This window comes from Camellia sinensis, chromosome 10, assembly GCF_055761805.1.
Source record: "Camellia sinensis isolate YWXY chromosome 10, ASM5576180v1, whole genome shotgun sequence".
NCBI lineage: Eukaryota > Viridiplantae > Streptophyta > Magnoliopsida > Ericales > Theaceae > Camellia > Camellia sinensis.
The window spans coordinates 145,827,501-145,845,587 of NC_138970.1; the positions used below are offsets into that span (position 1 = coordinate 145,827,501).

The 18,087-nt window shown below is 34.7% G+C and overlaps 1 protein-coding gene across 10 annotated transcripts in view; it reads left to right on the top strand.

Moving 5' to 3' along the window:
* LOC114298689 (cyclin-L1-1-like) overlaps window positions 1-17,212 on the top strand; it is an 18,489-nt gene extending 1,277 nt beyond the window's left edge. Inside the window, exons 2-8 of one of the 10 annotated variants that reach the window (XR_014342704.1) lie at window positions 6,324-6,730; window positions 6,883-7,052; window positions 8,126-8,399; window positions 9,272-9,714; window positions 10,249-10,287; window positions 10,394-10,475; window positions 17,042-17,057. Coding sequence is in view for 6 of the 10 variants with exons in the window: in XM_082892529.1 (XP_082748655.1) it covers window positions 6,901-7,052; window positions 8,126-8,399; window positions 10,249-10,287; window positions 10,370-10,504 (600 nt within the window). In the remaining 4 variants the exon portion in view is untranslated. Of the gene's footprint in view, window positions 1-6,323; window positions 6,731-6,882; window positions 7,053-8,125; window positions 8,400-9,271; window positions 9,715-10,248; window positions 10,288-10,369; window positions 10,796-11,163; window positions 11,393-17,041 lie in introns of those variants that run through there. The other 9 variants (XR_014342703.1, XR_014342705.1, XR_014342702.1 and 6 more) reach the window with 9 other exon arrangements.
* Window positions 17,213-18,087: the final 875 nt, after the last annotated feature.

Here is an 18,087-nt window from a genome sequence, read left to right on the forward strand (position 1 = left end):
ATATATTTAATGTTAACAACAATTTTTTTATTTTTTTATTTTAAGGTTTACAACAAAAACTAAATATACCTTCAATTTTTTTTTCTTTCTTTTTAAATATATTTAATGTTAACAACCTTTTTTTTTTTTTTTTTTTTTTTTTTTTTAAGGTTCACAACAAAAGTTAAATGTACCTTCAATCTTTTTTCTTTCTTTTTAAATATATTTAATGTTAACAATTTTTTTTTTTTTTTTTTTTGTAAGATTCACAACAAAAGTTAAATATACCTTCAATCTTTTTTCTTTCTTTTTTAATATATTTAATGTTAACAACTTCTTTTTTTTTTTTTTTAAGGTTTTAGCTAAATATACCTTCAATCTTTTTTATTTCTTTTTTAATATATTTAATGTTAACAACTTATTTTTTTATTTTTTTTAGGTTCACAACAAAAGCTAAATATACATTCAATCTTATTTATTTTATTTGGTTCAACAACAAAATCAAATACACATTAATTAATTAATTAAAAAGTTTGTTTTATAATAATCAAATATATAATTTTGAGACAATCAAATAAGTTTTAGTAATTAAAAAAAAATGTGAAAGAACGTGGAAGATTAAAAAAAAAGGGAAAATCGATCTAAGGTCCCTATCCACCTTTTAGTAATGGATTAGATCCACAATATATTCTTTTGTAGTCTAAGGTCCCTCACCCCCATACCCAACAAATTAGACACAGGTGATAGAATTAAGCTTCCGGATAACAAGGTTTTGCAAAAATTATTGTTTGCTATCATCAAATCCAATAGATCAGCCGCATCATAAGCTGCTTCCTCAACTTCCTCCAGCCATTGCCCAGAATGCTTAGTTTTTCGGGTAAATTCAGGGCCAAACTAGTGTTGTTGTCATTGGAGGGCAAACTAGCAGATTGGGACGACTCTGATTGTGAAGTCACCCTTGAGTTTGATGAATTTTGTGCATCTCCACCCATGTTGAGAGAAATTGCCACTCTTGCATTCCGCAAACTCGGTGGTGGAGTCGAGCTTTTCTTCTCAGCTGTGTTGAAGGGAAACAGCACAAAAGATTGCCCTTCAAGCACTGAGAGATGCTTCAGCAACTGAAACCCTAGTTCGGTCTCTCAAGTACAAAATTTCTCTTGAGATTTTACCCCTTTGACTCTTTGATCCAATCTTTTCTTCTTTCTTGATATTGTAGTTGTTTGGAGTTGAAATTCATAAGCTTTTTAGCTCTTACTTTTCTGGGTTTCTTTTTACTTTATCCCATTTCACATCGAATCTTGATTGAATTCTTGATTTCACACCTCAATTTGGGGGATTTTTTTCTTTTCTGTTACTGTCATTATCACTCAATTGTTTCTGGGTTTAACTCAAAACCGACCATGGCAACATTAGCCCCTGGAGTTCTGCTGAAGCTTCTCAATGGAATGAATACAGGGGTCAAACCCACGAGTGAGCACCGGAGCTCGCTTGTGCAGGTGACCGACATTGTCCCCGCGGATCTTGATGAGAAGAATCTATGGCCGAAACATGGGTATCCGATTCATCGCATTCGATCTATGTTAGCTTACCATTTGAACAAGATGATCTTGTTCTCAGTAACATTCTGCAGTCTCAAAAATTAGCTTCTTTCATTATCCTTAGTTTTTTGATTTCCTATAAAACCAACAGATTTTCTCTGGACATAAACTTAAGACAAGGGGGAAAAACTGCAAGAGAGAAAGAGTACTAATCAATATCAAATAAAATCATGGGCATTTTGCATGCTAAAAGTAGCAGCAGATCTGAAAATTTTCTGAGAATAATTAGATTTTCCAGAGAAATTTGGACTGAAATTTCTCTGGACCAATTTTCTCTGGACTGAAATTTCTCTGCACCAATTTTCTCTGGATTGAAATTTCTCTGGACCAATTTTCTCTTGACTGAAATTTCTCTGGATCAAGGTTGAGGGACCTTAGACATTATGAAAATATTGTTGATGGACCTTAGACATCATAAAAATATTTGATGTCCTTTATGCTATAAAATCATAATATCAAGGACCTTAAAAAAAAAACCCCAAAAAAAAATTACAACCATCTCTCTCTCTCTCTCACTCTTTTCCCCTACATGTTATAAGAACCTGTTTACAATGTTATAAGAGCCTGTTTGAAGAAATAAAATGTGAAAGAACCTGTTAGACATTAAACCATCTTTCTCTTAGCAAATTTGAACCATTCATTTTAATTTATCCAAAATCTAATTATACCTTTTAACAAATCTGAACCACTTATTTTAAGATATCTATGCCTTACCACACCCAATCCATCCTCCATCTTTTTTCTTTAGTCCCCCACGAATTTTGTTGTTTGTTACTTTTAAAAAACAAAAAATATTTTTTCAATTAAATTTTTACTAATTTCGCAACACCATCACCACTATTCTCACCTTCACCACAGCCACTACCATCACCATAGCCACTACCATCACTACCGCCATCACCCCACCACTATGTCACAATCTCTATTTTCACCTTCGTTTCATCACCACCACCACCAAATATAAAAAAATGTATTTTTAATTTTTTTATAAAAATATTTTTCATTAAAAAATATTTTCTATCTAAATAAATGAAGCATAACATTGGGAAACAGGCTGATTTCAGTTAAATCTGTTCATAACTAAGAAAAATTCTTTTATTTAAAAAAAATTATTTAGTAAGACTTTGTATCCTCTTTTTGTTTTTCCAGCACATAAATCTTTGTACCCATCCTTTCTAACCAATCACGACTCATGCTTGTTTCGATTCTCTACAATTTTTCTATTTTCAAATACATTCATATATATATATATATATATATATATATATATATAAATTGTGTAATAACATAAAACAAATAGATTCATACTCGTTAATTGAAATTTTAGAACAAGCAAACCATTCTAAAAATTACAATACATAACAAAATAAAATAACATAGAAAAGCAAACCGAAACATGCACTAGACAATATCCTTAATTTTTTTAAATAAATTAAAAAAATTCTAGATATGCATAAAATTTGACAAGAATAATGTGACAATATTAATTAAAGTGTATTTGATTTTATTGTTGAGCCAAATAAAATAAAATAAGATTGAATGTATATTTAGCTTTGGTTGTGAATCTTAAAAAAAAATGATTGTAAACCTTAAAAAATAAAAAATAACAATAAAAAAATAAAATAAAAAGGTTGAATATATATTTAGCTTTGCTTGTGAATCTTAAAAATTAAAAAAAAAATGGTTGTGAACCTTAAAAATAAAAAATAATAATAATAAAAAAGATTAGAGGTATATTTAGCTTTGGTTGTGGATTTAAAAAAAAAAAAAAAAAAAAAAAAAAAAAAAAGAAGAAGAAGAAGAAGAAGAAGAAGAAGAAGAAGAAGAAGAAGTTGGTTGTGAACCTGAAATAAATAAATAAATAAATAAAAGAAAAAAGATTGAATGTATATTAGTTTTGGTTGTGAATCTTTAAAAAAAAAAAAAAAAAAAAAACATATGGGGAAATTAGTGGGTATCCATCCCCAACCCATCCCCTGTGGATATTCAAAGAATATCACCTACCCTACCCAATGGATAAGAAAAAATGGGAAAACCCATGCATTTGGGTTGGGTCTCCATGGATACTCACAGGGCAGATTATCCATTGTCATCCCTAAATTACAGAGATTAAATTGACACAAGAGCAAATGCGGGGACTATCGATATAATTTATCTTTTTTAAAATATGTCTAATATTGATTGTATCAATATTAAGATATATTTATATTTGAAAAACTATTTAAGACGAGATCAGGCTATAACCTAAATAAAAAATTAATGGCTTATTAAAAATGTTTAATAATTATAAATTCAAATTTGATCAATTTTTCATTTAAATTTTTTCATAGAATTAGGTTGTTTAATAATTTTAATTTATAGTTCCAATTTTTGTTTGTATTTTTTTAAAAAAATATTTTAATATTATATATAATTATAATTTCTTTTGAAATTTCCTTTTCAATCTCAAATTAGTTATAACTTAAATTTGGTTAAAATTTATTTTTGACTTCTCATCTATAAAAACTAACAATAAATATAAATTAATTTTTTGAACATTGTAAAAGGGAAAATAAAGAAATATATTATCAATAATAATAACAACAAAACATATTTTTATTTATTATTTGACGTCTCACCACTGCATTGATAATAGACATTAATAATAAAATCCATTACGATAATACAATAATAATATATCAAATGATAAGTAACATATGATTACAATAATTTTTTATAGTTATACAAAGGTACCCAAAATTATATATAGAAAACAATATATGATTTATATTCAATTTTTATATGGTAAAATTCACACTTAATCTTAATCACACATTAGTTTTCTAAATCAATTCATTACCGAAACTATCTACTATTTTTTTAATATTCACATTTTCAAAATCCACCCAAACAATGCTTTAGCCAAAGTCATCATCACCATTGTTGTTGCTATGCTCACCACCTCCACTAACAATTATGTAACTCCAGTCTAATTTTTTATCTTTGTAAATCTAAAAAGACAATGTTGTGGAAATAAAAAAATACGGTTAGAGTTTTAAAGAGTTAAAAATGGAAAATAAAAAAAATGTGTGATTTTAGGTTTTCTTATTCCATATATGGGTGTTACATTTTTTTTTTTAAATCCATAAATTATGGAATAGTGTTCATTATTTAAAATTTTATTTATTGATGGCAAGTCAATTAAATGTTTTTAATTTTTTACAAATAAAAATTTGAAAATTTTGTTTAAGAAATTTAAAAAATGGCCAAATCATAAAGAACAATATAAGATGCCTTATTCTATAAAAAAAAAAAAAAAATCATAACTATATTATCAATTCACATATATCAAAAGAAATAATAACAGCAATATAAGAAATACACAAACATCCACCAAAAAAAAAAAAAAAACTTCAAATCAACTCCCAAAACAAAGATAGTTAACGGATATATATTTATTATGAATTTAGTTGGAAAAAAAATACATTGGAAAAAAAAAAGTTATATAGAGAAAAAAAAATACTCACACGAAAATAAAAATTTACAAAAAAAAAATCACAAACAAATAAACTTGAAATAAGTTTGGATTATTGGTAAAGAGAGAGAATAACCATGGCATCATTACATTTAGAGAGGAGTTGGCCGGACTGGAAAAAAGATCAAATATTGAGTATTTTAAAGAGAGAATTGTATTAAAATTTTAATTTGATTGAGTTTTAAAATTTAAAATTTATATTATTTTCGAAAAAGGTGAGAGTAGGATGAAGGTGACTTACTATATTATTTTGAATTTTGAAATTCAAAATCATAGATAATTAGTGTCTTTATTTATTTTTTATTTGAATTGTTTTGATCAATATTATTTTTTGAAAAGTGTGGGGGTGACTTATCATATTGTTTTGAATTTTTAAAATTCAAAATTGTAGATAATTAGAACTTTTTTTGTTTTTGGATTTTTTACTTAAGAAACTAACCAATGGATTTTTTTTTTATTATTTCTTCAAAAATTAACAAATTAACAAAATTAGTTTGAGAGTTTAGAATTTTCACAATCATTGTTCTTAAAAAGACTATTTTTCATATATATATATAGATTTCTAAAAATTTAAATTGAAAAGTTAGAAGGTCAATTTTTATTCAAAAATAAATATTTATTATTTTTACTCATTATGAGATCCCCCCCTATAATAGACTTTTTTTGTATTGATTATTAAGCTTATAAATATATATTGCTAGAATATAATCTTCAACCGAATTGACACATGTGTATATATATATATATATCATGATAGAAGATCATCAAAGAAGGGGCATTGAAGATTTTTAAAGGTGAATTGGCAGGCTGATGCACTCAACTCAACCCTTGAATTAATAATAGACCTAACTGGTTAGGTTAATAAAGGTAAAGGTAAATTGACAGCAGCAAAGCACAAATAACAAAAATGGAGGAATACAAAAATAAAAAATGAAAAATAAATTATAAGAGATTTCATTTCTGATTTACTGGTTAGATTAATAACAGCAAGAAAAATAAATTATACAGAAAAATATGAGTAAATTTTTAAATGAAAATAAAAAAAAAAACTTTCAACAAACAATCATTTCTAATGTCCCCAACGTATGTTGACACGTGCACACAAACTTGCGAATCAATCAGCCTTGAAGTTTGTTGTGTTGTGGTTGTGGTATTGGCATTTGTCTAGTTATATAATTTTTAGCTTCTCAACTTATTTTCAGTTGTAATTGAAATCCTCCTCTTAATCTTAGGACAATCCTGAGCAACCAATTGAAAGCTGTCTTCCTGATGCTGCAAAGGGTTAGTGTTGTTAATTATGTCCAAGTCACACTATATATAGGGGCTGTTTGGTGCAACTGTTAAAACAGATTATAATTTATAAGTTAACAGATTATAAATTATAACTTTAATAAAAAACTGTTCACCTATTTGGTATAACTGTTAAATTATACTTCTAGCGACCGCGGCATCAATGGCCATCTGGAATTCGACAGACTCCTTAAATTGCTCTACAATCGCCACGCATAAGTCGGGGCATGCCGCCCTCTCAAAAGCCATTTTGGCCCTCTCTTCTGCCAATGACTTCTCCAACTCTGCAATTCGCCCATCTGCTTCTTCTTTGTCCTTAATCGCCTGGTCACGTAGATCTTCGTGAAAGGTATCCAATTTTTTTTTTCTCTATCTTTGATTTTATTGTTTTTTTGAGAATTAAATATTTAGTTTTGGAAGACCCAGTCAGTCACAGAGCCTGATGCGTCTTCTTCTCAAAGCAAGTTGTTATCTTTGGAATTGAGTTTTGCCTGTTTACAGAAATATGCAGAGTTGAAAATGGACCTGAATAGAACAGAGAGGCATCTTCTGAAGGAGATGGGTTTCATCTGCCATGACAAACATCCTCATAAATTTATATCAAACTACCTTGCAGCCCTTGAGACACCCCCAGAACTGAGACAAGAAGCTTGGAATCTTGCAAATGACAGGTAGCTCTGAATTATTAATATAATTTTTTTGTACCTATTTCAGTTTGATGGTTCAATCATTTAACTTGGCAGCTTTAAACGCAACCCTAATAAATCTGACTTGATGCATGGGGTAAAGTCTGTGGCTTTTATAAGTTCCTGAGTTTGCTTTTCTACTTAGAAGTTTTGTTACAATCCTTTTGACTTGCTTCTTGTTGAGCCTTGATGTTGATGATGAACTGTTTTCAATATTTTTTGTCCCATTAGATTGGTTTATTTATTTTCCAAAAACTGTATAGCTCTCAGCAATAGTTGAATACTTGAATTTAACATGTAATTCTAAAATTAACATGTTTTGTGGTTTAACAAAGACTAACTTATGGTGCATGCTTGAATTTGAGTATAAGGGAACTACTTTGTGAAAATAATGTGAAATGATAGGTCTATACTTAGGATGATGCTCCCAACATCCTACCAACCATGGATAGTGGTCAATTTTTTACAATGTGGAATTTGATATGCTTATTTATTCATCTCTATCATGTATTGATGATTTCTCACCATTTGGCTTTTCTGTATACCTTTGACATTTTGGCTGGATTTGTTTGTGCTTGTGCATAAGCAAGCAAGTTTTGTTTTGGTTTTGAACCCCAGCTTTGTATAAAAACACTTTTTATCTGCTTGTTTATATACTATCACTGTTTTAGAGAAAAAATTATGTTAATTTGTTTTTCCATTGAGGTTCTTGGACAGATAGGCACATGTGATTATTGATAGGGGTTGCTTAAAACTACAAGGAGTGAAAGCTTAGCGGCTGTTTTTTAGAACTGAAAATTCTACACAGCAAATTTTAGCACCAAAAGTAGATTTAAAAGGTGAAAGGATGAGACAGAATAACATGTCCTTAATGTGAAGTTGTTGAATAAGGCAATTATAAATGAGAAATGGTTCATTATTTATTTTTGATGGTGCATTATTTTGTTCATATGGCTACTTGCCAAAGAACAGAAAAATTATTCTTGTTATTCCTACTATACCTGTTAGCACTCGTTTGTTTAGGTGCTTCTTCATTGACTATCCTTTTCCTTGATCAGTTTGCGTATGACTTTGTGTGTGCGGTTCAAGAGTGAGGTTGTGGCCTGTGGGGTTGTATATGCTGCTGCTCGTAGATTCCAAGTACCCCTTCCTGAGAATCCACCGTGGTGGAAAGCATTTGATGCAGATAAATCTGGGATTTATGAGGTTTGTAGAGTTCTCGCCCATCTTTACAGCCTTCCTAAGGAAAAACATATACCTGTCTGTAAGGATGGGGATTCATTTACAACGTCTAATAAATCGTGGGATTCACCATCTCAGCCAGTTCCAAAGGTGAATTCTCATTCTCTCTCTCTCTCTCTCTCTGTCTCTCTCTCTCACTCACACACTCGCACTCTAGCCCAGTGTGCTTGCATCCATTTGTAGAGGAGAAAAAGTTAATAAAAAGAAAAGTTTCTTCTGTGGTGGTGCAATTTCCTTTGTTATATTTTGTACAGCTGTAATGGTTGCCAACATTGGCAGAGCCACATATTGCGTGCCCTTCATTTTTTTGAAAATTATACTTTTACACTGAATTAAAAATGTTTTTCAATTTGCTTTTTTGAAGTTCCAAATATGTCGCTTCAATCTTTCTACCTCCTATTTTGTTTACTTGTCCTTTCCAACAAAATCTTTGCACTTGCCACTTTAAATGTTTAATTTTTCTACATTAAATTTTTCTTATAAATTTTGTCTCTGTGTGCGCGCGTCTTGATGTAATTTTATCTTTATTTTTTACGGACGTGTGATTGCGTTTTAAATTATGATGATTATCATGTTTAGAAATTGAACAAAAAATTAAATTAATAATAAAAGAATTTCAAAAAGGAAAAATGATTTGTTAACTCAAGAACAACTCTAAAATATAACTTTGGAATCACGTTGATCTTTAGTCATTCTACCACCAAATGAAAATTGGGTTCAGTTGGATTGTGATAAATCATGCCAAGGCTTCAATTTAATGTTGCCCCTAGCCAAAATCCTGGCTCCGTCACTATTTGTCAACTTTATCACTACTTACTGCATGTCATTAATGAATGGGATGGGTTTTATTTAATTTCTCAGGAGAACAAAGAAAAACTCAAAAGTGGGAATCAGTAAACTTCATTTCTTCTTTAGGAAGCTTGGTTAGTGATTTGATTTTTCCTCATTCCTCTTTTGCTTAGGAAGGTTCACTAAGTGTCCCACCTGCAAATAATGATACCAGTACTCCCAAGGCAGCTCCGGCCACAGCTAATCTGGAATCTGGTGGGTCCAAGGGTGCACTGATAAAAGCAGCACTTGACAAGTTGAAGAGTCTAAGAAGAGTGGTGATGATTCTAAAAGCGTGCCTGTTGAGGCAGGAACCTGTATCCAAATTGAAATCTGAGCGTAAGATGGACGCAAGTGGGGAAAGGAACAAGAAGAGGGATTGGGATAGGGAGAGGGACAGGGACAGGGAAAAGGAGAAGGAGAGGGACAGGGACAGGGAAAGGGAGAAGGATAGACTAACGGGACCGTGATAGAGGAAGGGATTCTGACAGGGAACGAGAGCGAGAGGACATTGAAAGGGAAAGAGAGAAAGTCAAGGACAGAGGTCACCGTTCTAAGGACAAAGGAAAGGATTCAGGTTAGTTTATGAATTCTTGACAGTCATCACGCTTGAAGCATGGACACCTCCACGGACACACCCAAGACGTGTGTTGGACACGCTAGAGGAATTGCCCCAATTTTTTTATTTTTTTTCCTTTTCTAGTTGGACACGTTAGGGAAACATGATGTACCATATTCTAATTTATTTTTATCAAGTAAAATACCTATCATTGATAAATTTGATGAGATTAAATTTTTGACATAAAATAAATATATAAAATTGGGCTAATTACACATACCTCTTTTCTAGTTTATGAAATTACACTAATCTCCCTTCCTGAGGTCAGGGGAGGTCCATGTAATTAACCCTATAAAATTATATGTTTTGCACGTGTCCCCTGCATGTTATCGTGTATTTTTTGAAAATTTGTATATCTGTCGTGTCACATGTCTGTGCTTTTTAGGTCATCACCAAATCCCTGCAGTTACAATTCTATTTTACATTATTTTTTGGGTGCTACTTTCTTTCAATGGAAGTAGTATATCTGATCTATCATCTTTATAAATGCAGGAGGGCATTCAGATAAATCGAAGCATCATTCATCTCGAGGTTGGCATTCTATTTTTCTTCAAATGTTGATTCTAATAGTATGCTTGGTATATATTTTTCTTAGTAAAGAACTGAATTCTAGCTTCTGCCAATATTTCTTCTGCAGATCGTGAATACCATGGCTAGTCTTATTCAAGGGACAAGGATCGTCACAGACATCATTAATATTCTTGAAATCCGATTTCAAGGTGTGCCTGTATACCATTTCAAGTTTTAGCTCCCCAAAATACTGTAGTTGTGTATAACCTTGGTTTGATTGAGCTGTTAGTTTGCTAAATGAGAACTTGAATGGTGTGAAAAATCTAAAGATTGATTAGTGATCCCTTTTTTTGGTAAATTACACTTGCCACCTTTAAGTTTGATTATATTGCAAGCAGCACCTGGAGGTTGGGGCGGGTCCAAAAATATCTTGTGGGAGAATGTGAATGTGATTTTAAATCTCTATGATTCTAGCGTTTGAAATAGATTGGAATTAAAAACTGATTATTGATTAACTATTTCAGTAGAATCCATATTATTCTTAAACGAAGTAGATTCCTCTACTATTTGCATTAGTTTCAGCCGCTTTGTAGTCTTAATAAAAGAGAAGTTAGTGTAATTATGTCAATTGTGTGATTTATAGACATGATTAACCTCTAGATTTTAGAAAACCAGTATGTCATCTTTTTCAGAGAACTTAAAGAGGTGTTTGAATCATTTACACCTATCATTAAGAGAGTAGTAAATGAGAGTTCCTATTGTAAAACAGAATACAAATTCAACATCTGCATCATGAAAATCTTTTAGTTGAAATAATTGGCCAACCAATTTATCTTTTTTGCTTTCTCCCACAATTGACTAACCAAGTAATCTTTTTAAATTTTTTTATTTGCATAGGTGAGCTTGATTGAATCCCGTTTTTTGGCAAAATTAGTGACTGGATTCCAATTTCAAGTGCGCCCACCTTGCAAAGAGCAAAGTTGGCTTGATCAGTGCGAAGGTTCAAGACTTAACCGAGCCTTAGCAGAGAACATTAATTGTTGTTTTTTTTTCTTTTTTCTTTTTAAGTGCTGCTATACATCTACGGATCTTTAGCATAGTCTTATTTCACAGCATGCATTGTATGTGAAAGATTGGTAAGGAGAGAGAGAGAAAAGAGAGAGACTGGTGTGAAAGATTGATATATTCACTATCTGTTATTATATTTGTGCATTTACAAGAGAATGAGCTCTCTCGCTTTATAGAGAGGAGAAGGAGACAAAGCATACGACAATACAGTAAAGCTTCTGTTAAAGCTGAAGGTTGAAGGTGTGAGGTAGTGGGTGAGCTCTCTTTACAGCTACAAGACTGAAGGTGGAAGGTGTATGGTAGTGGGTGAGCTCTCTTTACAGCTACAAATGTATAGTATATTATATGTTAACAACAGCTACAAAGGTATAGTATATTATATGTTAACAGCCCCACGCAAACTCAAGGAGGGTAGGCATCGACCAAGTTGAGTTTGAAAACAAGATCACGGAAGCGCCCAAGAGGATGAGCCTTGGTGAAAATATCAGCAGGTTGATCGGCAGAAGCAATAGGGAGAAGATGAACAGTACCACGTGTAACATGCTGTCGAATGAAATGACAATCAATCTCAATATGCTTGGTGGGATCATGAAAAACATCATTGTGAGCAATCTGAATGGCACTCTGATTGTCACAATAAAGAGAGGTAGCGCCAGAAAAGGAAACACCCATATCAGTGAGGAGCCAGCGAAGCCAGAGAATTTCCTGAGTAGTATCGACAAGAGCTCGGTATTCAGCTTCGGTGCTAGAACGGGCAGTGAGGGATTGTTTCTTGCTACGCCAAGTAAGAAGAGAATCCCCTAAGAAGAAACAGAATCCCGTGGTGGAGCGTCGATCTGTAGGATCCCCAGCCCAATCAGCATCAGAAAAGGCACGCAGTTCAAGAGAGGAGGAAGCAGAGTAGTGAAGGCCATGGAACAGAGTGCCTTTGAGGTATCGAAGGATGTGGAGTAGAGCAGTATAGTGGGGAGTACGAGGAGCCGACATGTACTGACTAACAATGTGAACAGCATAGGCAATGTCAGGACGAGTCACTGTGAAATAGACAAGACTACCGACGAGCTGGCGATAAAGAGTAGCATCATTAAGGAGAGCCCCATCGAGAGGAGTGAGACGAATCTGAGGATCAACTGGAGTAGATGCAGTTTTGCAATCGGTAAGACCAGCACGAGCCAGAAGATCGGATGCATATTTGGCCTGAGATAAATAAGAGCCAGTAGAATCATGAGAGACTTCAAGGCCTAAAAAGTAGTTAAGAGTACCGAGGTCCTTCATCTCAAACTGACGGTGGAGGAAACGTTTAAGGTGGAGAATACCAGCTGCATCATTACCAGTGATAATCATATCATCCACATACAGAAGGAGAAGAGTGGTACCATGAGGAGTAGTCTGTATAAAAAGAGCAGAGTCATAGGAGCTAGAGGTGAACCCGAAGTCATGAATGGTAGAACTGAACTTAGCAAACCAAGCGCGGGGTGCTTGCTTGAGGCCATAGAGGGCACGCTGTAGTTTGCAAACCTTATGAGGGGGAAAAGTAGACCTAGGTGGAGGTTGCATGTAGACCTCCTTAAGAAGATTACCATTGAGGAAAGCATTTTTGACATCCATTTGAAAGAGCTCTCAGTGGCGAGCAGCAGCAACAGCCAGTAAACTGCGAACAGAGGTAAGCCTAGCAACATGGGAGAAGGTTTCCTCATAATCAATCCCATATTCCTGGTTAAAACCCTTGGCAACAAGACGAGCTTTGTAGCGTTCAATAGAGCCATCAGAATGAGTCTTGATTTTGTAAACCCATTTGCAGCCAATCGCAGTTTTGCCAGGAGGAAGATCAACAAGATCCCAAGTATAAGTTTTGTCCAATGCTTGAAGTTCATCAGTCATAGCTTGCTGCCAAAGAGGATTAGTACAAGCCTCACGATAGGAGGTAGGTTCATAAGTAGAAAAGGCAGCAGACCCAACAATATAATCACGAAGGTGGATAGGGGGTTGAGTTACCCGGTGTGGTCAACCCGTAGGAGGATCGGTGGGAGGAAGAACCGGGGGAGAAGAAGGTGGTGCAGGGAGAGGTGGACCTTCAGGAAGAGCAGTCTGGTCGGGAGCAAGAGTGAGCAAAGGCGTCTCAATGAAGGAGGAACCTGTATCAAAATCATCAGAGAAGAGATCTATGGAAGGATTAGTAAAGAGTACATTAGTGGAAAGTGCAGGTAAGTGAAAGGAGGATAGGGAGGAAAACATTTGGTGCTCTCAAAAAACGACATGGCGGGAGATACGAAGACGTTGAGAGAGAGGGTCCCAACAGCGAAAACCTTTATGTTCAATTCCATACCCAAGAAAACAACAAAGACGAGAACGAGGTTCAAGCTTGGTGTGTTCATGAGATTGAAGGAGAACAAAGTAGGCAGAGCCAAAAACCCGAAGATTAGTATAGGGAGGGGGAGTGCCATGCAAACGTTCAAAGGGAGTTTGATTATGGATGACAGGGGTAGGAGCACAATTGATAGTGTAGACAGCAGTGAGGACAGCTTCCCCCCAAAAGCTTTCAGGGCAGGAAAAAGAGAGAAGGAGAGTGCGAGTAGTGTCAAGAATATACCTATGTTTCCGTTCAGCACGGCCATTTTGCTGGGACGTGCTAGCACAGGAACGATGAGGCAGTGTACCATGACGCTGAAGAAAAGAAAGAAAATCTGAATCCCGATATTCCATAGCATTATCAGAGCGAAAAAGTTTGATGGATTTGGAAAATTGGGTGTGGATCATTTGGGCAAATCGATAATAAAGGGTTTTGAGTTCAGACCGAGTTTTCATGAGAAAAATCCAAGTAAACCGGGAAAAATCATCAATAAAAACAACAAAATAACGAGATCCCCCCATAGTAGTAGTAAGGGAGGGGCCCCAAATATCCGAATGTATAAGATCAAAAGGTGCATAGGAAACAGAAGTACTTTTATTGAATGATAAAGCAGGTTGTTTGGCAAGTTGACAGGGTATACAATCGAAAGTATCTGGAATTACATGACCCAATTGTCCACTAGAAACCAAAGACTTTAAGCGATTAATAAAAATATGCCCTAAGCGACAATGCCAAAGATGAAAATGAGATAATGAGGAAGCAGATGCAGGAGCAGCGATCTGAGGAGAGTCAGGAACATGAAGGTGAATGAGCTCATAGAGACGTCCGTGCTTACGGCCGATCCCAATAGTCTGCCTCGTCTGAGGGTCCTGCACCAAATAATGAGTAGCAGAAAAGGTGACAGTTAGACCAAGTTCACATAGTTGACCAATGGAGATAAGGTTTAAAGTGAGAGCAGGGATATGATAAACTTGAGGTAAAGATAAAGAAGATGTGGAAATAGTACCAATATGACGGACAGTCATGAGAGAACCATCAGCAGTTTAAATTGAGGGAATATGAGGAGATGAAGAGATGGAAGAAAATATAGTTAAACTGGAGGTCATATGATTACAACAGGCAGAGTCAAAATACCAAGAAGAGTTACCTGGAATTACAGACAAAGCAGTATGAGGAGGTGTACCAGTTGGAGGGAGAAGGTGTTTGAACATGGCCTCGACATCCGTTGGAGAAAAGAGAGGGGTAGACGGAGCAGGAGACTCGGAGAAACCCTCAGCGGCAGCAGCAGCAGTGTGATGAGACTGAGTCCCAGAATGAGACTGATTCCGGGAACGATGAAAGCTCCCCCGAGGAGAACCACCGCGAGAAGAGTGGCTGTTGGAGGATGAGCGGGAGGGATTGCGAAAACAATCCTGTTGCAGATGACCAGGACTAAGTTTGTTGCAGTGTCGGCAGGTTCTGACGGGGCAATTGACCAGGAGATGTGTGGAAGGAAGGCCCCGATTCTGACAGTAGAGGCAGGCAGTGGTCCGCTGGGTGAATGATGGCCGGTACGGAGGAGTGGCAAGAACAGAGTCCACATGATGAGTTTGGAGAGTACCAAGACGAGTCTCCTCTGATAACAACTCAGAAATAGCTTGTTCCAGAGTGGGCAAGGGATGACGATGAAGAAGAGAGGCACGTACGGGCTCAAAGGATGAAGTGAGAGCCATGAGAAAGTGCACCAACCTTTGCTGATTACGATAAGCAGTAAATAAAACAGCATCTTCTCGGTGAGGCCAAGTCTGTTCGGAAAAAGCAAGTTGGTCCCAAACAGAGTACATTTGAGAAAGGAAGTCATTGATGGACTGACTAGATTCTTGGCGCATCCGATGAAGTTGGCTCTGAAGTTGATATTGATGAGCAAGACCAGTGGTCTGGTATCGTTCTTTCAAAAAATCCCAGATGTCTTTTGCAGGAGTAGTGACAGAGTCAAGCTGAAAGCGACCAAACTGAAGACTGATAGACGTAACAGAAGTATTTCGAAACCAGGTAATGATTTGGTAATTCTTACTGTCCCATTCCTCAAGACGATCTTCATATGTAGGAGTAGCAGGAGAAACAGTGGTTTCAGCAGTGTCTTTCATCGGTTGGGTCATGTCCCCGGTGATAATTCGCCAGAGCTTCTTTCCTTTGAGGAAGGAAGACATGGCTTGGGCCCATAGAACATAGTTGGAACCATTCAAAATAACGGAAATGGGATGGGAGGCATCATGACGATCCATAATAATAGTTGAGTAGGGCTAAATTGATAGGAATAGACCTGTAGGAGCAAAATTAGGTAAAACAGAGTGTGCCAGTGAGTCTGGAAGGCCGAAAATAGCTAGGAAAGGTGGGCTGTGTAGAGATGATGTCAGCAGGATGGAAAATGATGTCAGCAGCGCACGTTAGTAGAGAGGGCGTGCGGCGCACGGTAGCAGAGAGGGCGTGCGGCGCACGGTAGCAGAGAGGGCGTGCGTCGTATAATAGCAGAACGGCGCACGCGGGTGCACAATAGCGGAACGGCGCACGCACGGCTCACGGTAGACGAATGGCGCACGCAGGTGCACGGTAGCAGGCGCGGCGCATGAAAGGGCAGAGTGGAAGGCACGTGAAAGGGCGTGTGAGTGTGGCAACGGAAGTAGAGACGCGCCGAGCAAAGAGGCGGCGCGTGAGAGCGCGTGAGAGCGTTTCTGGTGACGGGCTTGGTGCCGTTGGAATCGTAAGGAGATTCCGAGCTGTTTGGTGTAGTTCCACTGTGTACGGGACTAAGCACCAAAATTGAAGAATGCCAGAATTGTATTACTGGGCTCTGATACCATGAAAGATTGGTAAGGAGAGAGAGAGAAAAGAGAGAGACTGGAGTGAAAGATTGATATATTCACTATCTGTTATTATATTTGTGCATTTACAAGAGAATGAGCTCTCTCTCTTTACAGAGAGGAGAAGGAGACAAAGCATACGACAATACAGTAAAGCTTCTGTTAAAGCTGAAGGTTGAAGGTGTGAGGTAGTGGGTGAGCTCTCTTTACAGCTACAAGGCTGAAGGTGGAAGGTGTGTGGTAGTGGGTGAGCTCTCTTTACAGCTACAAATGTATAGTATATTATATGTTAACAACAGCTACAAAGGTATAGTATATTATATGTTAACAATATGATCATGGAAATAACTTGCTTGGCTCTTTTTTATATTTTATCTTTTATATAATTTATTTTAAATTCAAATCAATCACAAGTGTATCTCAACCCAACAAAATTGGACAAATATTCAATTACTTGCAACATTTTTTTGTTTTTTTCTATGTGCATGTACTATGTGGTTACATTGTCCTGCTGCAGAATGCTATGGTTGATCCTCAGGCCCATCACAATTATTTCCTTCTCTGGTTGAAGTTCATCTCTGTGGAATTTCCCAGCATGCATTTCTTTTTCTTTTTAAGGTTCAGTTTGGGTGGAAGGTGTTTGTCATATTGCTAATAGAAAGCCTTCTTTTTTTCTTTTTTTTTTTTTGTGTTTGTCTTTAGTGATATTTTTTTTTATAATTATATAAAATTACTTTTCTGGTCCATGTATGAAAGAAATTTCCAAAAACAAAAAAGGGCTAAAAAAGTAATTTTAGTTATTTCTATTTTTTATGAACTTTTAAAAATTTTAATTTTTAATTTTTTTTGAAATTAATTTCACTGAAAAAAAAACTCCAATCACCCAAACTTAAAAAAGCTAGACCATTAGCTAACAATAGTGAAGAACATTTTTTTAAGCAAAATTTGGATGTGGCATTTAAGTTTTATTTTATAAAAAAAGTTTCATTGAGAGTTTTTATTAGTTGAGAATCTAAAAGAAAAGGATAAATTACACTGACATCCTTCAGGTTTCTGTTTAAATACAAATCTCTTCTTACATTTGAAAAATTACATTTTCTTTTTTGAGATTTATAATCTCATTACAAATTGTTCTCTAAATGACTGACGTTATGCCTTCAAATTTTTTAATTGACCATATTGCCTTTTAATGATATTTTTTGTATAATTTTTTATATATGAATATAATTTTTTATTTTTATTTCTACCATTATATTTAGATTAGATCAATTTAATCTAGATATATTTAAAAAGTATAAATTTTGTGCACAAAATTTTAAAAAAATCATTGAATATAACAAACAAGATAATGTATTGAATTTTTATATTTTTGTTTTTGGTGAATTTAAAAAAAAAATCACAAAATATTATACTTCTTAAGTATATCTAAATGAGGTGTATCTAAAAAATAAAAATAAAATGCTTAAGATATTAAAAAAAATCAGTAAAAATAAAAAAATAAATACGAAAAAAAAAAAAAACTCAATTTTTTGTGTAAGTTAAACTAAAGAAGATGATTGTTAT